The following is a 24,498-nucleotide window of genomic DNA, read 5'->3' as shown; positions in this document are numbered from 1 at the left end:
TTTTTTTTTTCAACCAAACTATATTAAAATTAAAAGAGAACTCCATGATTGGTTGCCCAAACAGGAGGATACGAGTTTACAAAGGTAGAAACTGAAGGTAGGGTTCGTGAAGATCGAGCGAGGCAATCGGCCCTGACATTGTCATCGCGAGGAATCCTGGAGAGGGAGAAGGAGGGAAAGGAACTTCGAAGCAATGAGAAATCCTCCAGCAGATTAGAGAAAGTCGGCCAGTCGGCCAGTCTTCCGGTGCCTGCACATAATATTTTAGTTTTGTAAATGTAAATGAAATCAGATTTTATTTTTATTCAAAGTAAATTCAATAATTAGATATATTTAATACCTAACAGAAAAAAAAAAAAAAACTTCAATATCATGATGAGTATTGTTTATTAAAATAAATTTATTGTTTGGAAACAGGACTTAATGACTTTTTTTTTTTGAATTTAATGTTAAATTATATTCAAAGAAAAATAAACATTTTACATCACTGATACTAAGCTTTGCTTAAATACTGTTTTTGCTAAAAAGAAAAACAAACCCTGACAATTTAGGGTTAATACTTGACCTTAAACAAGACTTACTATTTGACCTTAAACAAGATTTTGAACTGTCTGGTAAACAAAAACCAGTAGCTAAACATAATATTCAATTTGACAACATAAATTCTTATACCCTTTTTGTTTTTGCATTGGACATTTTTCCCTTAGAATTTGAAGTGTTTCAACAGCATCATACCACTTTATCTTAGATTTAGAGTTTTTAGTTAGCACTGAAGTTTTTATTTATTTTATTTTGGGCTTAGTGCTTGAACTTAAACCAGAGTGCTAATCTTTTAGAATAAAGATAGAGTGGTCCTAAAATGTTGAGGACAACACAATTGGCCATGTAGACTACAAAAGAATATAGAATTCATTTAACTAAAAAAGTAACTATTAAAAGTCTCATATTGCTGCTTTGAATAGTTTAGGCAAATTCTCTCAACGAAAAAGACTCTTTACAAATTCATTCAATTTAGTCTCTTTTGCAATATTCCATAGCCACCACCACCAATGTACATATATATGAACAACTCTTCACCTTTTGTATCTCTATTCTGTCGCCCAAGTCTCCAAGACAAAGATGCTAACGATGTGATGAGAGTCATTGGTTTGAATATCTGTCCTAACAACTCATTTAAAGAAAAGTTGTTCAATATTTTTAAAACCTATCACTCTCAAGAGTTCATTACAATATAGGCTTAAGTAGAGTTAATAAAAGCTAAAGAGCTTTTGGCAGAGAAAAAGATTGCTTTCTTTTTTTCAAAAAAGATGCTTTGTTGCAGACAGACATATGGAGAGTTACAATACTTTAAAGTGTTAGATCAAGTGTGACAAATCATTACCAAAGCTTTTAAAACAGAAGTGAATAATGCCTAAAGGGTTTCGTAAATTTACTCTCAAGACCCAAAAAAAATCATCATTTCATTGTTTGGCAGGACTGTTGTTTGGTCTTGAATTCCAACAGAACCCATCCATGATATCTCTCTCAAAAGCCAAAAGAAGATGTAACAAACCAGAATGTACATCGGAGACTTGAATCAGAAACTTGTCAAGACCAAAAAACTCATCAAAGTTTAAAGGCAAAATGCAATTAATAATAACATCTCTCTACTTCTTTAAAAGCTGTAAAAGATCTCTTTATTCATCTTCTCATCTTCTCTTGCTTACCATTTCCATCTGCAAAAATTCAAAAATCATTTCTATAACTTAACATAAAGACTCATTAAGACAGGTAAAAGATGATTTCAAATCCAACACTTACATGTTAATGCTGAAGAAATCTCAGAGGTTTTAATCACACGCAGCCTCTTAACAGAAGACACAAACATCCTGACAATTTAAGAAAAACTGAATATTAGTGATCCAAAAAAAGTCCACAAACTTTAAAAGCTTTTACCAAACTAAGTTTGTAATTGATCAAAGTGTGTTTATGATATACTAATAAATATGTGACTAGGAATCTAGTGCTTCTCCTTTTCATAGAGCAAAAAGCTGAATCGGATTTAGAAAAAGGAAAAAGAAAAGATTCTTACTGCCATGGGACATCTCCTACAAGCATCTTGTCTCCTTCATTGTCTTCATATGTAAGAGTATATTCTCCATTCCCATCTAATAATCCAGTGATTGGTTTCTCATCTTCTATAGATGATGATAAGTCTCTTTGAGCTGATAACATATCATAAACAAAAAGAGTCATAAGAATCATCTTTTGTGTCTTTTATAAAAAACATATCTTTTTCATAATCAAGAGAGAAAGTTCAAAGGTTTCAAATTTTTACCAGCTAGAAGACCTCTGAAGAGCTTGTCGACTGTGAAAGATAACTGCTCATAGCTATCATGAGCACTGAGATCGACTTTACGACCAATGGGAACACCATACATGTTGATCTTCACGAACATACCTCCTTGTCTCTGTGGTTCCATTGTCTTAACAGCATCATCACACTTTTGGTTCTTGAGGGCAACACCATTGGAGGTTGTTGAGTCGTTTCCAAGCTTTGAAGAGCTTCCACTTGCTAAGTTCTTCCTGAAAGACCGAACCGGAGGCCATCCCACCACTGGACCAGGAGCGGTTCTTTAAAACACACCAAAACACAACTTGTCAGTAAAACAAGAACAATCTCAAGGTAACAAGGGCAGTTAAAAAGACTGAAACTTTCAGATGTGAAAAGGGTAAAAAAGAACAGAAAGGTTAGAACTCTTTTTTGTTCGAGATCTAATCTTAAGCAGACATGAACAAAGTCTTTGCAGATAGATGGGACCTTATTGGCTAATAACAAGTGAATATCATCTTGTCAAAAGGATACAAAACAGATAAAAACAAAAAAATAAGTAAGAGATGAAGTTTTAAAAAACCTTTTATGGGATGTGGTTTTGGTGGAAGGAGAGAAGAGGATAGATTTGTCTTTAGGTTCTTTCTTGATGTGTCTTGTTAACGAAGAACCATGCTCGTCTTCTCCACCACCAGGTGGTCCAAGCTTTAGCTCAAGCTTCTTCTCCTCTGTGTTGAAAACAGAGTTATCGTCATCGTGAAACCATGGTCTTCCCTCTTGCGGAATCATCAAGTCAAGCAGCTTCGGAGCCATTTCACCGTTTCTATGACAACCCTTCATGTAGGTTTTTAAAAAGTTGACTCGAAACAGAGAGGGAGAGATGGAAAATGGTGTGTGAGATGAGAAGCAAGAGAGGTGATTAAGTGAGTCTTTTATACAAATCAAAAAGCTTTTTAACTTTTTTTAAGGGGAAAAAATGTAAAAACTTTATGGTGGGTTCTTCTCTCCTTCACTTCTTCTCTCTCACATACCCTTTGACAAACTTTATGAAAAAAGGAGAAGAAGTTGGGAATTATATAACAAAGGAGAGACAGTAGTGATATAACCAGTGGATAACAAAGGGATCAAATTGAAATTTTACCAGAATTTAAGTAAAATTGGTGACCAAGCAAAAACAGTAAAAACAAAAATCGTAAAAGAAAAAGAATTTTATAGGTGTGAAACACACGCAATCTCTATTTCTATCTCTCTCTCTCTGCCCTTACAGAAGTTTTAGTGGAGGAAGCAAAGCGTGCTATTTTAGTTTGTTTTTCTTCTTATTATTCCAACCTCATACTCATAGGCCTCTTTTTGAAAAAAAATATAGTACTATTTCTTTATTAGTTTCAAATTTCAATGAGAGTTTAAATAGATGTGGATGAAAAAAAATATATAAAGGAAATGTGAAATTAATTATATTTTCCTAATACTAGTAGTATCGTAAAAATAACATAACTATTTGAAAAATATAATATACAAGGAAATAGAGAATCATATTTGTAATAATAGGATATAGGAGAAAGTGAAAATTACAAGCCCCAATTACTTCAATTAAAATATGGTTGCCATAAGAAGAAATGGAGGATCCTACGATCTTTCTCTGCTCTGTTAGGATCACACTCCTATCATCAGTCTGTCACCATAGGACAACATTACTTACACATATTCCAATGTTTTGGAAAAAAGTTAAATTGAATTTGGACATTTTACACGAAACCCCTTCTCTTTCTCTCTCTTTCGTTTTGTCGCTTTTATTCCCGTTATCATTTTTACTACATACGATACAAGTATACAACCCTCAAACATTTACCAATTTACCAACTTACCAACTTGGTCATATTTAAACTCTAAGTGATACGAGGAATATTTTGTTGGCTTCATCGAATTTAATAACCTTCAAGGAAAACATAATAAATGTTACTATAAAATAAAACTCTTTCTCTATCACTAGCTTATTCTCCTATCTCTCAATAACGTTTCATCGTAAAAACTTCGCTTTTTTTTTTCTTGTTTATGTTCAGGTTTTTCTTTATAATAGTATTAGTCACTTTCTCGCTATTTGCCCACTATACAAAGGAGGATAACAAATAAATTTAATAAATAAAACAATTGGTTGAAAGTTAAAACAAAGAACTATTGTGTTGCATTAATTAAGGACATATTTGACTTGGTTTTTGATTTGAGGGAGGAAAATAATGAACGAACCATGGGATATGGTTAGTTCTCCTCCCACGTTTGAGACCAAACCAACAAAAGAGAGTCGCTCATGGGGAGTTTTGGTCAAGTACGGAAGGGTTAATGTGGGAATTCTAATAAACAAAGATTATCAATCAGAGGTCATTTCTTGTCTCCGTATTACACAAACTCCTTCATCGGCTTAGTAATATTACAGACAAAGACTGACAGACAACCTTAATCACGCTTCATTTTTTTATATACTTACTCTTCTTTTAATTTTTTAAATCCATGGCTTATTACTAATAGTTCTCTTTGATATTTTAACTTAAACACATTTTGACAAGAAAAATATGTGTTAACCTTATTGTAGTATTTTGGAAAAAAGCAAAACGCGGAAACAGTGTTTGGTAGATCGCGCGTTTTGATTATGGAAGCAACGTGGCAATAGAGAGTTGAGTAAGACAGAGACTAAAAGAGATATAGAGACCGAATCTCTGAGACTGACAGGTACTTGATCTCTCTATCTGGACGGTAGACAAAAGTTGTACAGTTCATTCCGATTTTGAGATCCCCCTGATATGTTTTTTAATCACAACCGATGAAACTCAAAACCAACGGCCACGATTACTATCGTACACATACGAAAAAAATAGCCGACTCCAGAAAAAAAAGAAAAAAAAAAGAAAGAAAGGAAGTGGTAAGGAATAAAACAAATCGTGAAATTAATGTCAAATCTGAGAAAAAAGCAATAGTACGCAGTGGTAAAAATCAATAAATGTTAGGACTCTTTCTTCATGGGTCCGTTCGTTTGATAAGGCTCCTCCACCTAATAAAAATTGAGTATATCTGATGAATTAACGAATGATTATCATTTTGTTCTGAACTTTACTATTTGTATCACCCAATCGATAAAAATGTTTGTGTTGTCAAGTCTAATCTCATGATAAAAGCGTTATCTATTTTGTGTGCTCAATTATTTGTATGCATTTTAACAGTGCAAAAGATTCGTTTCTATATATATCCAACGTGTGATAATTGTTTTTGTGCTGAGTGTTATTTTTTCTTTCTTTTGTGTGGAAGCTTCATGCATAATTTTTCACTGACGTCGCTTTTTGAATGCTTCAGTTGGCTGAAAATGTCAAATACTTTTATGATTTTACTAGAGCATTCTAAAAATAGTCGCATTTACTAATTTCATGTAGCAAACTAAAGCATCTAGAAACAAATTAGACACTTTGCATTACTGTATGAAATATTACCAAACAATATGTATTTCATATACATAATAAGTTAATAACCATTCTAACTCTAAATGCAAAGTATTGATTAGATTCCATTTCTGGATAAATTGATTAGAGCATTATAAAAAAAGAGTTGGAAACTATAAGTTGATAAATTGACGAAAAAAACAAAATTAGTTGAAAAATTATATGTCCCCAAAAAGCAAGTAAACTATGTCAAAACAATACAAAACAAGTAAAACTATGTTTTAAAAATGTTTCGGCTTCAATCATTCCTTCCTATGATGGTCCATGGACTCACATGAAAATAAGGTGGCCCAATTAGTAATCAAAGCCACACTAAAGTTGTATAGTTTTAGACTTTTAGTTGTGGTCCAATCCACAAAATCCGCATATACACCACTGGCAAGACTAGTACAAGTACAAGATGACGTTGAGCTCAAGAATTGTGATTATTTTTCTTAAAACTGGTAATAATGTTGTGAGGGACAAGAAAAATGTACTGTTTACGATAGCATCGAACTAAAACAATATCAATCGTAGTTAGAACAATGGGGTTTAAGTTCAATCAAAGATTTTGTCTCAAATTTATAAACCGTACGTGCCTAGACAGCTAGACTACTTGAGAAGTCCTACGATGAATTAGAACATATGTGATTTTTACTCAACTCTGACTTTTGAATCTTCTTCTCTTGCGTCAATTTGACTAAAAATTATTTATGAAAAGAAGACAAAAACTGTGACTCTCTCTTTAGAAGAACTCAGCATCAAAGGTTCCCATAATGTGATCTGAGAGGTGTGTGGTGGGACAGAACCAAACTGTCTTTTGTCAGTAACAGCTCATTGTTCTCTGTACCTTCTTTTTAACTCATCACTTGCTTAAACCTTTGATTAAATTATAAACCTATTTTTCTTATATTTTTTTTGCCTAAACTGTCGTTTTCTCAAATCTTTTCGAGTATCATTACTTCCGAATCGATAAAGCACAAAATCTTCAAACCTTTTGCTTAATTAATCTATTTCTATATGTTGACCGTTTTTTCTACTAATCCATTTCTAATAGTATCATTTTTTGTTTGTTTGTAGATACTAGATTTTTAGTCATTTTCTACCTTGTAAAGTTGTAAGTTATAACCTTTTCCAGTTTTCCCCATGTTATCTGTTTTTTTCTTTCAATAAAGCAATATGTTTTACTGTGTGTAGTTAATGCTATTCAATGCAGTAGCTAATTATTTCTAGTACAGTACTATTATTTTAAAAATTGAATTCTAGTTAAAATTTACAAATAAATAATAATATTATCACTTCTATTTACGTAAATCAATATATCATAATATTAATTTAGTATTGTGACTAACTTAAAAATTTTCATCTTTGATTGGAAATGATCATTCGACATATTAATCATTCAACATATCCCTACTATTAATCGTAAAACATTGTCTGAAAAAAACCTTAGTTTTGTAAAAATTTACAATACAATGTCATTGGTCTTATGACCATATTATTATTTTTCAGTAAGGATACAACTGTCATTAAACACTAAAAAAAAAACGGATAAACACGCGGGTCATAATAACCCGATAATCTGACCCGGTTATATGTTATAATCTCAGTCGTTCATTTTTTACTTATTTTTAAATCGTGACCGTCAATTTTAAAATCCTTTCAATCCTAGCCGCTCATCACTCTGTAAACAAAGAACTGAAAAAAAAAAACATTTTTTCCTTCACCTCTGCCCTCTCTCTCGCCGTCTCTACCAAATGGATTTAAAGTTTTTTTTTTTCCTTTTGTCGACGAAGTAGAAGAGATGCAGAGGAAGAGAAGAAGGAAAATAATTTCCATTATGCGAAGGTTTTAGTTTATTTTATCTTTTAATTAAGTTTATATTTGAAGTATATGTTTGATGATTAAAACCAAGTTTAATTGGAATTTTGTTTCTGAATCTTGATGTGTAGTGGTTTTGGCTGCGTCTGCTGCGGCTGTTACATCGAGTTCTACAAATAGATTCGAAGCTTTAGAAGAGGGGATTGAGAAGGTAAGATTGGGTTGATTTCAGATTAATTAAATGGCTGATTAATCGATACAAATCTGATTTTTTCCTTTCTTTTAAACTAGGGATTTGAATGTGTGTGGTCATAGTTTAAAGCTGAGGTTTTTTAGGGATTTTTGAATGGGTCTGTTCATTGTTTAAAGCTGAGGTTTTTGTATAGAGATTTGAATGGGTCTGTGCATAGTTTAAAGCTGAGCTTATTCTGAAGATCATCAAATCAGTGATTGATGTTCAACAAAATCTTGGAAAAGCTGAGTTTTTTAGGGATAAGAATGAATGGCTCAACAATTTAGAGGAACGGACTCAATTTATTGCATGGTTTCTTTTCAAATGTTACAGGTCATTTATAGTTGTCGATTAATGACTTGTGCGATTGAAAACTTTTGACATTCTTTAAACAAGTTAATAAAAGCGAGTCAGAAAAGTATGGAGGAAATATCTGGTCTTGATAGTTTTGCACTCTTTACAAAATATCTGGTCTTAATACAAAAGTAATGTATCCTGTTTAGGTACCGTGAACATGTTGTATGGGGAGACAAAGAGGAGAAGACAAAACTCCTTAGGAAGGGTATTCTAACTCGCATTTATTCACCAATGGTAAGTATATACCCCAACAATTCATTATACCAATTTTCCAAACACAAGTGTCTTAGTTCTAGGTTCTAGCAAGTCAATTGTAAAACTTTATTACGTTGGTGGTAAACTGCAGGTTGTTATACAAGCATTAAAAGAATCTGGTGTCTTCAGCTCGGTTGTCTCATCAGTTTCTACAAATCTTTCAAAGAAAAAGTTCTTATCATCAATTCACAAAAGCAACTCATCCAGGTCTACTGCATTTGACTCCCTTCCAGCAAAGGAAAACAAGTCTGAAGGCATCTCTGCAAGGCACCTTCTTGGGGCTGAATCAGCAGTCCCTCCTCTATCGCCACCTGGGATGGAACATGCTAGATTTTTCACAGAGGAATAGCAGGTTTTAGTACCGAGCTGATGTATTCGCTTTCACTGATATCGATATTGGGTTCAATATGAGTGCTGTGTAGCTTTAGGAAGCCAAGTGAAGGGATTGGGACAAAGAAGAGTGAAGAAAGCGGGTTTGTGTTTCTTATGATCATCTTGAGAGACATAGGGTTCTCTTATCTCATTTTACACTCCTGCAACTTATGATAGATAAGTTTGCAGAATATTTCTCTTGCCAATGTTATTTCTATGTAAGTTTATTACCATTTACAGAACTTCAAAGTGCCAGGCTTATTATCGCAATAATAAATGCCTACAATGTTCATTATCCAGACGGTATCATTAAATAGTAAAAAGGAACTGAAATATAAAGATTTGAAATGACTAAGGATTTTAAGAAAAGATGCTCACAGATCTATCAAAGTCCAACATAAAGCATCTTTTCACATCTTCTTTTGTAAGCTTGCAGCCACATCGATCACGCCTGGGTTAAGTCAGAAAACTTTGCATATGTGTAGTGTAGGACAGCAGCCTCCTCCAATTTGATCTCACTAACAAAAATTATCAGGTTCATATATACAGAAAACGATTTGGCTTCACAGACAGGAAAATTAACTAAGGTGTTAACCGTAACTACACTCCACTGCTAACTCAGGATATAAACTGTAGGTTTTGGTTAAACAATTTGCAGACTTTTGTAAACAAACTACATCTTTGATTTTCTAAGTTATCAATTGTAGTTTTTGGTTTCAAGTCAGCTCTTTTTATATTCTTAACTTTGCAAAGCTTGGTACCTTTGCACAATCTTTTTTAACAGATTAGTTATTTTTATTAGTTGATTACCATTCAAATATTTTCCATTTAAAAAATAAACATTAATATATTTACCCAAAAAATATCATGATCATGCATAATAATAATTACCAATGATAAAAAATAAATTTGTTAAGCTCATAAGAAATATAATATTTTTTGGATATAATTTTAAATCGCCTTTTTATTTTTGGATTATGTATAATTATGAATACATAAACAAATATAAAAATAATCACATAAATAATCTTAATTTTTAGTATAAGTAAACTATTGAACACGAGACCCATACTTAAATCGGCCCGTTATATAACCTTTTCTAGAAAAATTTTGTTCATGTATTAATATTTAGACGTTGACAAGATTTGGGAAATTAGTATTAATTGCTACAATTATTTCCACATAACATGATTTATTATGCTTAAATGTAGGGAATACATTTTTGCTATATACTGTATTAAATATTTTTGTAAATAAAACAAAACAAAAATTATGGAAATATGATTAAGTAGGAATACAAATTTTAAAGTGGTTGCTATATTTGTATCTCTATTTATAATACAGAAAATTTCAACTTGAATAATTCCCTAAAAAATAGCTTTAATTCTTACCAATTATAATTTCAATTACCAATTTATGTTGAAATCATATTTGAAATTTTATTTTAAAAATTTACCAGTTATAGTTCCAAATTTCCAATTAACAAGTTATAATTTCCTTCATTTTATTTTGAGAATCTTGGAAATTTAATTACCAATTTTCGTAATATATATTCGTTTAGAATTTTTTTTGTTTAAGCTAAACTTCTCGAGTACTCTTCGTTCATCTATATAAAGAAAAGATTATTTCAACCATTATTGATACATATTGTTTAACGTTTTTGACTTTTTGTACAATTGAGTTTTTATAGTTCTTTTAGTTAAATTTTTTTTATTCTATTTTTTTATAACCTTTTTATGATCTAAGATAGTTGGAAAACTATGGGTATTATCAACTCAATCTCCAAAATACTTAATTAAAAATCAAGGTATATATCTTATCTTGCTCCTATATTTGATTGAGTTTTTGAGATGGTGATTACATGGGACATAGACCACAATACCATATTTTAGTCAGTTTACTTCGAATAATTTTTTTATGTGATTTTACTTTAAGAATATAGATAAGAAAACTTTATTATTCATTATCATTTTCATTGTTCTAATGCTGTCATTTTTTTATGACATAAAAAATAATAAGTAGAATGGGAGCTATATTTATGTACTTTAGAAGTTAGTACTAATCACCATTTTCATATAAACAACACAATTATCGATTGTCAAATAAATTACTAACTATTCCACACACAAAAAAAATTGAGAATTTTTGAAAATATTTTGAGAGTTTTTGAAAATTATATTTTTACTAACTAAATGTAAATTAAATATTCAAATTGAGACTTTATATATTTTGTGAAGTAACAAACCACTTTGGAACGGGTATTTTCAGAATTTTGATATTTTTTAAAAACAGTTAGATAGTTTTTAAAATTGTAATTATTTTTGGATAATTTTAATTAAATAAATAAAATTAAATATTCAAGAAGAATTCGGGTATCCCGTCTAAATTTCTTAACTAATCTCTATTAAAATAATGCCTCACGAGTAATTATTTAAAAAAAAACGAACATTAGACAGAATATTCTGATGGATATGTGACAAGAGGAGATGGAATGAGAGGAGACGGGATGGAGAATGATAAAATGGAACGGAACTGGAAGAGACGTGTTTGCCGTTCCAAAGTAGATACGTCCAAGTTATATACGTGGAATAATCCAAATTGAAATCCGATATTTAGATTTCATACCAATATTTTACAAATACTTAAATTATATTGTTATATGAAAAATTTTTGCCCATGCAACAGCACGGGTTACTACCTAGTTAATTATTAATGGGAAACTTTTTTGAAAAAATTTGATCTTAAACGGATATATTATATTAAATTCTCACTAATAAAACAAGTTAGATTTTACCATAGCAATTTTGCACCTCTTTTTTATTTTATTTTGTATGAATAATTTTGCAACCTCTTTGACCTTGAACCGACGCTGATCATCCTCAAGTCCGGATAATAACAATAGTGTGACATAGCCCTGGGCATTCGGGTACTCGGGTCGGGTTCGGATAGGAATCGATCGGGTTCGGGTTTCTTGGGTAGAGGAGTTTAGGACCCAGTAGGGTAAACGAAAATATTGGTTCGGGTTCGGTTCGGGTCTTACCGGGTTCGGGTCGGTTCGGGTCTAATCTTTCAGAACCTATAAATATCCGAAAAAATCGGATATCATTCGGGTTCGGGTATTTTTGTACCCGATTACCCGAAATTTAATCTGAAAATCTGAATTTTACCCGATTATTCAGAAATTTTAATGTTTTAAATATTAAAATAATATTTTAAAAATAAATATTTTAAAAAATATAGCTAAACATTTTAATATAATTTTGGTTATTTTGAGTATTTTCATTATTTTGATCTAAGAAAAAATAATATTTTTGAATTTTAAGTTGTAACTTTGAATAACAATGTTATATAAAAATATATATAACTAATATTCTCTATATATGATTTTATTACGGGTATGTTGGGTACCCATTTGGTTTTCGGTTCGGTTCCAGTTCTTCGGGTTTAGGAGATTAGGACCCAATAGAGTATTTTACCGGTTCCGGGTTCGGATTCGGGTCCATATTTTGGGATCGGTTCCGGTTCGAGTTTTCGGGTCCAGTTTTTTTGCCCAGGCCTAGTGTGACACATAAGTGTATTAGGTACTCAAACCAAACACCAAACCTAATTAAATCTTAAATGTCTAATCACTTTTACAAAATTCCTTCATATAAAATTTGGGTTAGTATGATCGATCATTCAAAAATATAATATAAAATTGAATTTGACAAAGAACATGGTCTTATTTTGGATATTTATTAAATTATTATTATTAATTTTTGACATTTTCCCCTATCATCAATTAAGATTTTTTTTTTTTTTTTTCAGTCCGACAAGAGAGTGTGTGAGCTTCACTCCTTCCTTCCATGGCTGATTTCATCTCTTCTCTACTTGTTTCTCATCTCCATTAACCAAACCAACCAAAACCCAAATCTCACTTCACCACTAAACTCAACAAATCAAGATTCTTTCTTTCTTAATCCCTCAAAAAAAACCCTTCTTTCGATTCTTGATTTTTTAAACTTAGGTTTCTTCTACAATGAATCTCACCTTCTTCATCTTCTTCTTGACTCTTTTACCAAATTTCTCATCCTCAAAGCCAATGAATTGCTCTGACACAACTCGTCTCTGTACTTCTTTCCTCGCTTTCAAACCAAACCAGAACCAATCTTTCTCAGTAATCCAAAGCATGTTCGATGTGTTACCAGCAGACATAACAGCAGACACCTCCGGAGGTTACATCTATGTTAAAAAGAACTGTTCTTGTCTCACCATGACTCATCAATACGCAACGAACACAACATTCACAATCAGGCAAAGCCTTGGTTACGTTTACGATGCTGTCGTCTCTGCTTACTCTGGTCTTGCGTTTCCACCGAATACGACTAGAGAAGCTCGTGCTGCGGCAGTGGTTTCTGTTCAGCTTCTTTGTGGTTGCTCTAGTGGTCTCTGGAACTATCTTATGAGCTACGTTGCTGTGGATGGAGATAGTGTACAATCTCTCTCGAGCCGGTTTGGTGTTAGTATGGATCGGATTGAAGAAGTTAATGGGATGTCGAATCCTGATAATTTCACAGCTGGTGATCTCCTTTACATCCCACTTGATTCTGGTAATAAAGTTTCGATTTTTAATGCCAAAGTTAGGGTTTTTTTTAAAGATGAACAAGTTAGTGATCTTGAGTTTTGTTGTTGTTGTTGAAGTACCTGGAGAGCCTTATGAGACAAATAAGATAAATCCACCAGCTCCTTCCCCCTCGCCTTCATCAGCAATCAATGGCAGTATCTCAGGTTTGGTTTCTGTGTTATCTTGTTTTTGTCTGATCTGAATCTCAAGTTTCTATTTTTAGTGTCCTGAATGTATGTATGTGTGTTTCCAAATTTGGAAAGCTGACCAGGTGAATCACACTGAAAAGAGTGGTGGTCATGTGCCTTATATATGGATTGTTGGTGGTCTTGGAGTTGTGCTTGCTCTTCTTGTGGTGTGCATACTTGTATGTATCTGTTTGAGATCATCTATTTGCAGTTCCAGTGATGAAGATGGTAATGGACACAGCTTCCAAATCCTTAGAAAATCTGGTTTCTTTTGCGGTTCTGGTCGGTATAACTGCTGCAGATCAGGGGATTTTAGACAAACCAATGGTGAAACTCAGAGTCATCATCAAGTTGTTGCTATTCCTAAAGGTCTGGTTTTTTTGTTTCCATCTTCTGTGGTTTCTTTTTGAAAGAGTTTGTTGTTATTTTTTTATTGGTTTTTCTCTTGTATGAATGTAGCTCTTGGTGACGGAATGTTTGAGATTGAAAAGCCTATGGTGTTTACTTATGAAGAAATTCGTGCGGCTACAGATGAGTTTTCGGATTCTAATCTACTTGGTCATGGAAATTATGGTTCAGTATACTTTGGTCTACTTAGAGAACAGGTTTGTGCTTAAGTCACATCTTCATTTCCGAGTTTTGAGTTGTCTTAGTAGCTTTACTCGTTGTAATTTTTGGTTAAACTTATCACACAGGAAGTTGCTGTCAAAAGGATGACTGCTACAAAAACTAAAGAGTTTGCAGCAGAGATGAAAGTGCTTTGCAAAGTTCATCATTCCAATCTGGTAATTCCCTTTGTGTAATGTGTGTAATCTTTATTATGCGTCTAAAAGTGATTCGAGATTATGACTCTTGGGTTTGGTTTTGTTCTTGTCAAAGGTAGAATTGATTGGTTACGCTGCAACTGTTGACGAGCTTTTCGTAGTGTATGAGTATGTCCAAAAGGGAATGCTGAAAAATCATTTGCATGATCCTCAGAGCAAAGGTAAAAGAGACTAATAATACCAACAAGAACTAACAAAAAGATGATGATAATGATATAATTCTTGATGTTCTTGAAGGCAATACCCCACTGTCATGGATAATGAGGAATCAGATTGCACTAGACGCAGCAAGAGGCTTGGAATATATTCATGAACATACTAAGACTCATTATGTCCATAGAGATATCAAGACAAGCAATATTTTGCTTGACGAGGCATTCAGGGCTAAGGTTTGAGTCTGAACTTGTGAAACTTATTACATGTTGTGACTTTAATTGTGGAAAGTGTAGTTGATCTTATATTTGCATGTGTCTAGATATCGGATTTTGGACTTGCAAAACTGGTTGAGAAAACTGGAGAGGGAGAAATTTCAGTTACTAAAGTTGTTGGTACATATGGTTATCTTGCACCAGAGTAAGCATTTGAAAAACCTGAAGCTACTACGTTGAGTTTTAATACAATAACACCTTTGTGAATTCTCATCTGGGAGTGTCTCTTCTTTTGCAGATATCTAAGTGATGGTCGTGCCACCTCGAAAAGTGATGTTTATGCCTTTGGTGTTGTTCTTTTTGAAATTATATCTGGAAGAGAAGCTGTTATAAGAACAGAGGCAATGGGCACTAAGAATCCAGAAAGACGTCCATTGGCATCTATTGTAAGTTCTTGGAGTTTTGAACCATTATGCTTCTTTGATGCAAAATTCATTTCCCAAAGCCCTTATTTGCTTTTCTTTTACAATTGCAGATGTTAGCAGCTCTTAAGAACTCACCAGACCCGATGAACATGTTAAGTTTGAAGGAGTTTGTTGACCCCAACATGATGGAGTTATACCCGCACGACTGTTTGTTCAAGGTAAGCTAAGAAACAAATGGTTAGTAGTTTGATAAATGTAGTAACGATATGATTGTTTTTTTTCATTGTGAACAAATTTTGGTGGACAGATTGCTATGTTGGCTAAGCAATGCGTAGATGATGATCCGATTCTAAGACCAAACATGAAGCAAGTGGTTATATCACTGTCGCAGATACTCTTATCTTCTATTGAATGGGAAGCAACTCTTGCTGGAAATAGCCAAGTCTTTAGTGGCCTTGTCCAAGGAAGATAAACACAATGAAACCTTAAAAACCCTTTTCGATTTTATCGATTATTCGTCATTGCCTAGAAGAAGCTTAGTTTATATCTAAATCAAGATCGATCGCAGTCTAACTAAGTAGTTAGTTACAGAGACAAATCTCTATATGAGTATTCTTTTGGAGAATCAATGAAAGAGAGATGCATGAGTTTATATGCTTGAGATATGTTGCAATCTTACAAACAAAACATCAAAACGTTACTTTATTTTTTCTTATACAACAAAAACATCATCACTTTATTTACTTACAATAGATTGATGCTGATACATGAAATGAAACAGAGCCGTATAATGTTACATATAAGTTTTGGACATAATCCGTATGTTGTTACACTCGGCTGCTTCTTCTTACCTGTGTAAGACGCAGAAGATATAAAACCATGGCTGCGATTAAAAGTATCTGCTTGATGCTGGTCCATGTGTTGTTATTATCAGGCATGATGACTTTAGAAGATGCGGAATCAAAAGTTTTTAGTTTTGTGTTCATACAATGTTACTAGATTTAGACTCGTACGTGCGGGGTTGTTTTCTATAATTATTTTATTTTATTTTATTTAAATTTTTTTTTTGAAAATATAGCCTCAGTAAAAGCAACTATTTGTTTTGTAACTTTTGTTATTTGTAAAGGCAACTATTTAAAAAAAAAAGAATAAAAGAAAGGTAATATGTCTTGTTTGGGATAAAAAAAAATAGTAAGAGAAAGTGGTATGTCTCGTCCGATATATGATTTTCTATCTCCTAACTGTGGTTTAAATATGAATTCCTATTCCTATTAAACTATCATACTTATTAAAATAATTAATGAAATATAAAATAATATATTTAGCTTGAATTAAAATAATTTGGCTACAGATATTAAATATATTTTATCTCATACAATTTGAATTTTTATTAGTGATATATACTAAAAATAATGTTAACTACCCATTTGTAAAAAAGGTTCTTTTCTAATATTGTAAAAATATAATATATTTTTACAATTAAAATAGCTTTACATGAACTATTTTATTTTTAGTTAATATATTACTCTACTACTTTTTTTTTTGTTTGGGATAAGAATATATAGTTAATATTAGATTTAGAAAATATATTAACTGTCTTGGACCTCTTGGTATATTCAAAATAATATAGAATTATTGAGATTTCCTAAACTAATTGCCTATATATCTATAAAAGTAATTAGATTGTTTAAATTAAAGTAGATTTTTTTTTTTGTGTTTGTAGCTATCATTATAGTAAATATTAGTTAATATCTATACTATCAAATGGAGTATTTTGTTATGGACATTTCAATTTTGGTTTAACAATACTTTTGCTTTTCCAAACTACCGATAACAATTAGTGTTCTAAAACAAAGGTAAGATCTCTTTTTAAAATCTTGAATGTTTGTTTAGTGAAATAACAATATAGACGTCATCATACATGATTAGTATATTAAAAAGGTACAACAAATTATATATTCTGAAGAAAAACAATTAGAAACGTTTGTCCCATGATGCTTCCTTCAATGATCTATCGAAAACAAAATTGATGAGGATGGAAATTATATGAACGAAGAACACTACTCAAGACTACTCACATTATAAAACTCTGTTCAAAGTTAGAAATCGATCATATCCAGACTTCTCTGGTATTCTCCAAACCTCAAATTAATCCTAAGATATTTTGTTACTTAAGTATAAACAACACTTACCAACAAATTATATTTTATTTAAAATAAGTTTGTAACCTGAATTTTATTGTAATAAAATGTCCTATGCTTAGTGCTCTGAAATTTTTTTGATCTAGGAACCATAATAAATTTCTCGTAACACCATGATTTCTCCAAATTTCAGAAATCTCTGAAATCAATTGGCATATGCATTCTTCATTGCAAGATGCATTTTTGACCTGTAAGAACAAAGAAATTTAAAATAGATAAGATTAGTAAGTGATATGAGAGATATAATTGAATAGGTGTACAATCAATTATGCAGTGTGCAACTTAAATAGGTGTCTTCTCATTGTGCAGTGTATTGTTTCACATGAAGTATTTTCACTTTATTGCACCAGGATGGTTTGAGGTAGGTGACTGAAATGTGTAGCCAGCTTTTTTTGTTATCGCTTTTCTATCTAGAGATGCTGAGAGTTTTTAGTGAATTAAGAATGATATTGATCACTACAATATTTATACTAAAAGAAGTCGGCTGATTTATAGATAGTTATTAGGTTTGATAAGAAGTAATTTTTATACAATCCTATTAATCACGTAATATTTAGTTTGAAAATAGGAATATGCTCCTAACAATCCAAATATGGTATTAAGAGAATATCTAAATTATATATATATATATAAGTATATAAAAGTCTGTTAGAAAATAAGTATAGATTTCCTAATGGTGTGTTGATGTTTTCGTTTATATATGGTAGTTACTAAAATACAGAAATACAAATTTAGATTGATTTCCTAATGATGTGTTTACTGATTTTTTTTCCGCAAATTTTGGTTTTTCAAATCAGACATTAATATTTAAAGTATAATTTGGATAATGATTCATATTTGATTGCATATTTGGTAATATTTCAAAAGATTCGGGATGTTATGTTAATAATTCACATTAAATATAAAATCGGATTTAAATACGGTAATTTTATGGTAGTTACTAATTATTAGGGATACAATTTAAATATAGTAATTAATGCTTTGGTAGGTTTTATTTGTACCCGATTTTTATGAGATAATATCTTTTAATTTTTGTTCGGTAACTGTAATGAGTATCAGTCTGTTTGGCTTCAATTAATTTCGAATTTAATATGTTTGGCTTCAAGTATTATATTTATCCCTATTCAGTTTTTAATGGTATTTCATTGTAATAATCTCTTAATCTATGTCTACTTATTAAAAATGCTTCTCTTTTAATAGTATAGATGTTAATCTTATTTAATAGACTAGATTGACCCAAATTTGGGTAAAAATAACTACTATAACAACTGTGAAAAATAAATCTACCAATTTTGGGTCAATCTAGTGTATTTACTTGTTTCAATAACAACTGTGAAAAATAAATCTGCCACATATTATAACCAATCATAATGTGATGTCTTTATAAATAAGTCTATCCTTAAAATAAATCTGTCACTAGTTATAAATCTGTCGTAACTATCTTCAAATAAATCTGTCATTCAAAATAAATCTGTCGGTCATGCACAAATATATCTGTCGTGCAAAAAAAAATCTGTCGTAAATAAACAAATCCGTCACAACTTGTAACACCCGTACCGTCGCAAAAGACGGAACAACATGTAATTCATCCGGTCTGGCCAAAAACGTTTCTTTCTTTAAAATTCACCAACGAACAAACTTCAAGATGCAACTCTTGAGACTTACTAACCTGGGAAAGAAGGAAAAAAGGGGGGTTGTGAGAACCGAGATTGAACTTCTCCTTCCGAAGTGATTTGAATGTGGAGGAGCTTATCGCCGTTTAAACAGTTCCGAACAGAATTGAGAGAGTTTTGAGTATTTGAATTTGTATTGCTTTTTTGGAAAAATGTTCGATCCCTTACAACTGACACCCCCCTTACATATTTATACCGACCAATTTATTACCCAATTAATGCACAATTAATAGGACGCGATTTGCGCGGTCTAATTAATCCTCTTGAATGCGGGAATCTTTGACCGGGCCCGAGCTGCGAGCTGACCAGCACGAAGCATCTCCGCGCTCTCTTCCTTTCTCCGGGCCTGATGGGCCGATCAGTAATACGCTCTTGGCCCATTAGACAAGCCCGACCTTGGCCCTCTTGCCTATTGCCCGAGATGACAGATCGTGGGTACAACAGTTGCCCCCCAAGTCTCCCGAGCTGAACAGTTCGGGGGACTTTTTACCTTCAAGCGATCAATTTCGGGAAACTGAATATTCCCCATATCTCCACGATTTGATCGTGGTAATGATGGGATTTGCCTTCCCGAACAAGCCTCGGGGCCCACTAGGTGGCGTGTTAACAATAAGAGAGAGAGAAAATGGTGCGAGACCTTTCACTTCCCCAGGTAATCATTGCTCCCTGGTTCCGTGTATAAAGGTAAACTCGACTTCTCTCTCTTTCACTCTTAATCCCCAATTGTGTTTGTGTTTTCCGTTCTCCGATTTTGTTTCTTTTCCTCTGTGAACTTCTTTACTTTCGCCGGAAAACCCTTCACTCTTCCTTTATTTCTTGCTAATGTTACCGGAAAAGCATGTCTCCGCCGAAATCTTCATCGGGAAAAACCGCAAAACCCTTGATTCCGGGCGTTTTCGGCCCCCACCAGCCGTCGATTCTTTCTGCGGAGAACATAGCCGAGATTAGAGGATCCACCGGGATTCCGTCGGAGGTCGAGATTAAATTCCCGGAGGCTCATGAGTCTCCGGAGAACCCCCCTCCAGGGTACTGCTGCGCGTTCGAGATTTTCTTCTCTGCGTGCGGTCTGTCATTCCCCCTTCCCGAACTCATCGTGAAGATGATGTTCGAACTGGGCTTCGCTCTTCCTCANTGCTCTTCCTTAGATGTGCCCCAACTTTGTTCGGACTGTCTTGTGCCTTCAAACTCTGGGGGAGGAGTTCAACTACCAGCTGTCATTGGCCGACTTCCTCCATGTGTACACGGTGAAGACTGGTTGTACCAAGGGCACGCTTTACGTAAGCCCGCTTGCCGGGCTAAAGGTCTTTGACGACCTGCCCGAGAAGGATGAAAAGTGGCGGAAGTCCTATTTCTTCTTCCCGGTTAACGAGCTCACTTTCGGCCACCGCGTGAGTTCGCACGTATCGAAGTGGACCTCGAAAATCGGTAGAATGGAGTCCCTTGCTAGGTCCAAGTTAGGTGTTACTTGACTTTCCATCTCACCTTTTAACTGTTTCTTTTTCAGATCACTTCGAGCGCGGATTGCTTTGCCCCACATTCGCAGAGTTCTTCTCGAGGTTCTGCAGCCAGGGACAGATTGCTTGGGACTCTTTTTCTTGCGAAAGGATCAGAGAGTCCACGGCGAGGCTCGGAAGACGTTCTCTCGTCTGTTCAACCCCCTTGAGCGTTTCAGAGATGAATTACAGAGAAGAAAGGGCGTGCCGAGCTGCCGAAAAAGAAGCAAAAAAACAGATGGCGATGGCCCTCGCCGAAGGCAAAGCTCGCATCTCTAACAAGAATTCCTCCGGCTCCTCCATTCCCGAGATGAGCGGGACTTCCGCACCTCCAACTGGTTCTCCCGAGCTTGGTATAGAATCAACCAGGGCTCCTGCTGGCCCGTTGATTCCTCCCGTGATTGTCATTGCTGATTCAAGCGATGAGCCACGGGAGATCGCTGCTCCCCCCCCAGCGCCGAGGAAAACCTCTGCCGAGGCCTCCTCTCAGCAAAATGATTCATCAAAGAAGAGGAAGGAGCCTGAGACCGCCTCCTCTTCTCATGAAAAGGGGCGAGCCCGGACCGGCTCATTAGGGGATGAGCGAAGTAGATCCAGCTCGAAAGACAGGGGTCCCTCCTCGAAGAGGAGATCTAAGGAGGCCCCACCACCTAAAGACTCCGGAGACTCCTCTGGAAGAAACCCTCTGAAGGAACAACGTCCTTCCGCCCGAGGTAAAATTTTTTCTGAGATGCTCTTACTTTTATACCTCTGACTGTTCGATAGTTGATGACTGAAATGACTTGCTCGAAAATCTTTCAGTCCCCCCTGCATCCCCAGCCGATCTAATTAGGAGCTACATTCCACCCGGAGCTCAGATTCCGGCATTTGCTGACATGACCGAGGTCAATCGCGCGAATTTCTATTCTTCGTGGATAAAATCGGCGAGGTAAGTATATATATATATATATATATATATATATTTTTGCCAAACAGTCGCTTTACTAAGCTATCTTTTTCAGCTAATGATCGAGTTTAACTACTCGGTGGCTTCCTATGAGGAGCAACTGTTCGCTTCTCCGTCGTCTTCCGAAGTACATCTCTTTCAAGAAAGGATTGCCGACCTAGAAGCTCAGGTAAAGGAATACGCCCGACTGGAAGCCGAGAATGCTAACACCGTGGCGAAAGCCGAGCGGATCCGAGCTCGGATGAAGAAGGCTGAGTTAGAGGTGCTCGACCTCGGGGTTGCTAATGAAGACCTTCGCGACAAGCTGAAGAAGGCGGGGGACCTTTACTTTGAGGCGGCGGAAGATGCCAAGGCAGCAAAAAATAGACTGCACGAGATCGAACTCCGCAATCAGTTACTCGAAGCTGGCAACAGCTGCGAGATTGAAAGGGTACGGAGGGAGGAAAGGCAGGCGATGAGGCGAACTCTCTGCCCCTTGGTTGAGGAGGTAAAGGTCACTTTCGAAGAGAGGGAGAAGCTAGCCCCGCTCCAGATCCGAGCTGCCGAGATCAGGGCTAACCGAATGCTGGTCGAGGAGATCTCCAGGGGCGAGATCCAAGATATGGAGGCCGAGCTCGGGCTCCTGAAAACTGACGAGGAGGAAGCCGACGAAAAGGTTTCAAAGGTNTGAAAAGGTTTCAAAGGTAACTCCCCGTGATTTCGACCTCGCTACATTCTCAGACCTCTTGGTGGATATGCCCGATCTCTTGTGTAACGAGCACCCACTTAGCGTCACGATCGACGAGTCTGGTACTAACCTTGGGCAAATCTCGAATCAGGGGATGCACGACTATCTAGCGAACATCAGGTCGGAAGGGGAGCTCGCAGAGATGGGCCTGACCCTATCCGAAGCGGCGTCAGATCCCGCTCTCCCTAATCCTTATTTTTTACTTTGGGGTTGTTTTAACACGAGTTGCCCCCTGTTTGTAATATTTATTTTCAGACTTCTTTGGAGTGTTTTGGTCGTGGTGACCACTCCATAAAAAAATTTTGTTGTGTCATGCGAACTAAATTTCCACAACCTTTGGTTTTGAAAAGATGACGAGCAGAAATGAACACGAAGTGAGAACTTCGGTTAAATAGTTCGAAAAATGGCACCCCAACTCTAATAAGTAAAGCTGAGAACGAAGTGAATACTTCGGTTTAGAGTTTTCACAACAATAAGCTTTTAAAGTAAAGCTGAGTACGAAGTGAGAACTTCGGTTTAGGTTTGCGAAGTTAAACCTCGGCTTTAAATGATAGATACGAAGTCAGACTTCGGCTTTTTTTTTGAGAACCATTATTAACAAAAAAGTTTAAGAAAACTTTAAGTTTTATTAATATGGATAGCTGGACCCGAAGTGGGCTGCCTACGTACCCTTATCGGGATCAAGCTGAATCGTAGTTCGATACAAATAAATTAGCTGTAAAAAAGTTTAAGGTGTAGAGAATTCCAAGACCTCGGGACTGGTTTTCCCTCTGAATCCTCGAGCTGATAAACTCCATTTCGGACTTCGCGAGTAATTCTGTATGGTCCTTCCCAATTAATTCCCAGTTTTCCTGCATTGAGCTCCTCGGTATTTTCATAGACTTTCCGGAGGACGAGGTCGCCCACTGCCAAGGGTCTAGCTCGGATTTTGGAGTTATAGTATCAAGCTACCGCGTTCTGGTAATTCTGGATCCGGACTAACGCCTGGTCCCAGCGCTCGTTGATTGTATCGAGAGTATCCTGTAGGAACTCCTCATTTTCCTCAGCTCGGAGTGGGTTCAGCGAGGTACGGACTCCAGGGACCTCTATGTCAGCTGGGACTACGGCATCAACTCCATAGACCAGGGAGAAAGGTGTTTCACTAGTGGCCCGGCGAGGTGTTGTTCGAATTGCCCAAAGAACGCCTTGCAGCTCGTCTGGCCAGCGCCCTTTGCGAGAGTCCAGCCGTTTCTTCATGTTAGCAAGAATAACCTTATTCATCGCCTCGGCCTGCCCATTACCTTGCGGGTAACGCGGAGTTGACTTATTGAGTCAAATCTTCCACTTCACGCAGAACTCTTCGAACTTCGAGGAGATGAACTGCAGACCATTGTCCGTGACGATTTCGTGGGGGACCCCGTAGCGATAGATTATACTTTTTAGTACGAACTGCTCCACTTCGTCACTTGTTACTTTCGCATAGGCTGCCGCTTCCACCCACTTGGAGAAATAGTCAGTAAGAGCGAGCACGTACTGAACTCCTCCTGGTCCTCGATGTAATGGACCGATGATTTCCATCGACCACCTCATGAATGGGTAAGGTGCGGACACTGAAGATAGGAGCTCGGTGGGTTGATGAATTGATGAATATTTTTCGCAGTCCGTGACCATGGTAGGCCAGAAGTAACCTTGCCGTTTGATTTTGAAAGCCAGAGTCCGACCTCCGGAGTGATTCCCATTGGGACCATCGTGGACAGCTCGCATTAGTATCGCGGGTTCTCTACCAGCCACACAAGTTAGATAAGGACCAGCTACACTTCGGCGTAGAAGTATTCCGTTGTGAACGCAGTACCGCGCACTGACGACCTTGAGCTTCTTGGCTGCCCATTTGTCGGCTGGGAGTTCCCCTTTTTCCAGGTAAGCCCAGATCGGGCTCCGCCAGTCATCTGCCCACCAGTTGTTAGAATTCGTGCCGCTCGAAGCAACATGTGGGATAACAGCTTGATTGTCAACTGGTGAGCTCGATGATTCCAGAGTTGAACTCGCGTCTAGCTCAGCTTGAGGTGGGTGAACTTCCATCGGAGTAGGCATAACGGGAGCCGGATCCTCCGAGGGTAAAGAGTCCGCAGCCGCTTTACGAGCTGCTTCCTCAGCAGCCAACTGTTTTTTCATCGCCCGGGTGACAACGTTTGAGCTCTCTAGTCGAATACTTGGAAACTGAATAACTTAGACGGGGTTGATTCTTGTCATTGCGGGATC

The 24,498-nt window shown here is 35.6% G+C and overlaps 2 protein-coding genes and 2 long non-coding RNA genes across 4 annotated transcripts; 2 read left to right on the top strand and 2 right to left on the bottom strand.

Moving 5' to 3' along the window:
• On the bottom strand, positions 1,289–3,386 carry LOC104758515 (auxin-responsive protein IAA18). The gene is made up of 5 exons (XM_010481395.2): positions 2,895–3,386; positions 2,318–2,613; positions 2,072–2,204; positions 1,801–1,868; positions 1,289–1,715 (listed from the first exon to the last, which is right to left on the bottom strand). Exons 1-5 carry the CDS (start codon positions 3,149–3,151, stop codon positions 1,681–1,683), a joined length of 789 nt encoding a protein of 262 aa, XP_010479697.1. The 5' UTR covers positions 3,152–3,386; the 3' UTR covers positions 1,289–1,680.
• On the top strand, positions 7,493–9,109 carry LOC104758514. Its single transcript, XR_762737.2, has 4 exons — positions 7,493–7,623; positions 7,728–7,807; positions 8,332–8,419; positions 8,532–9,109. It is a non-coding gene; the product is annotated as an uncharacterized LOC104758514 (long non-coding RNA).
• Positions 8,658–9,324, bottom strand: LOC109130046. The gene is made up of 2 exons (XR_002036219.1): positions 9,191–9,324; positions 8,658–9,092 (listed from the first exon to the last, which is right to left on the bottom strand). It is a non-coding gene; the product is annotated as an uncharacterized LOC109130046 (long non-coding RNA).
• Positions 12,594–15,885, top strand: LOC104758512 (lysM domain receptor-like kinase 3). Its single transcript, XM_010481394.2, has 11 exons — positions 12,594–13,401; positions 13,493–13,579; positions 13,679–13,972; positions 14,063–14,208; positions 14,299–14,388; positions 14,483–14,588; positions 14,665–14,816; positions 14,903–15,000; positions 15,094–15,241; positions 15,331–15,438; positions 15,528–15,885. The coding sequence occupies exons 1-11, from the start codon at positions 12,831–12,833 to the stop codon at positions 15,690–15,692; spliced, it is 1,965 nt and encodes a 654-aa protein (XP_010479696.1). The 5' UTR covers positions 12,594–12,830; the 3' UTR covers positions 15,693–15,885.

Source organism: Camelina sativa, chromosome 17 (genome assembly GCF_000633955.1).
Source record: "Camelina sativa cultivar DH55 chromosome 17, Cs, whole genome shotgun sequence".
NCBI lineage: Eukaryota > Viridiplantae > Streptophyta > Magnoliopsida > Brassicales > Brassicaceae > Camelina > Camelina sativa.
The sequence above is the reverse complement of the archived record's forward strand: the minus strand, read 5'-3'. Positions and strand labels throughout refer to the sequence as shown.

Coding starts and splice junctions, on each gene's coding strand:
- LOC104758512 (XM_010481394.2), top strand. CDS start 12,831: ATGAATCTCACCTTCTTCATCTTCTTCTTGACTCTTTTACCAAATTTC. Junction 14,209..14,298: donor TTGGTCTACTTAGAGAACAG/GTTTGTGCTTAA, acceptor CTTATCACACAG/GAAGTTGCTGTCAAAAGGAT. Junction 15,242..15,330: donor GACGTCCATTGGCATCTATT/GTAAGTTCTTGG, acceptor TTACAATTGCAG/ATGTTAGCAGCTCTTAAGAA.
- LOC104758515 (XM_010481395.2), bottom strand. CDS start 3,151: ATGAAGGGTTGTCATAGAAACGGTGAAATGGCTCCGAAGCTGCTTGAC. Junction 2,205..2,317: donor CTTCAGAGGTCTTCTAGCTG/GTAAAAATTTGA, acceptor ATATGTTATCAG/CTCAAAGAGACTTATCATCA. Junction 1,869..2,071: donor GTAGGAGATGTCCCATGGCA/GTAAGAATCTTT, acceptor TTAAATTGTCAG/GATGTTTGTGTCTTCTGTTA.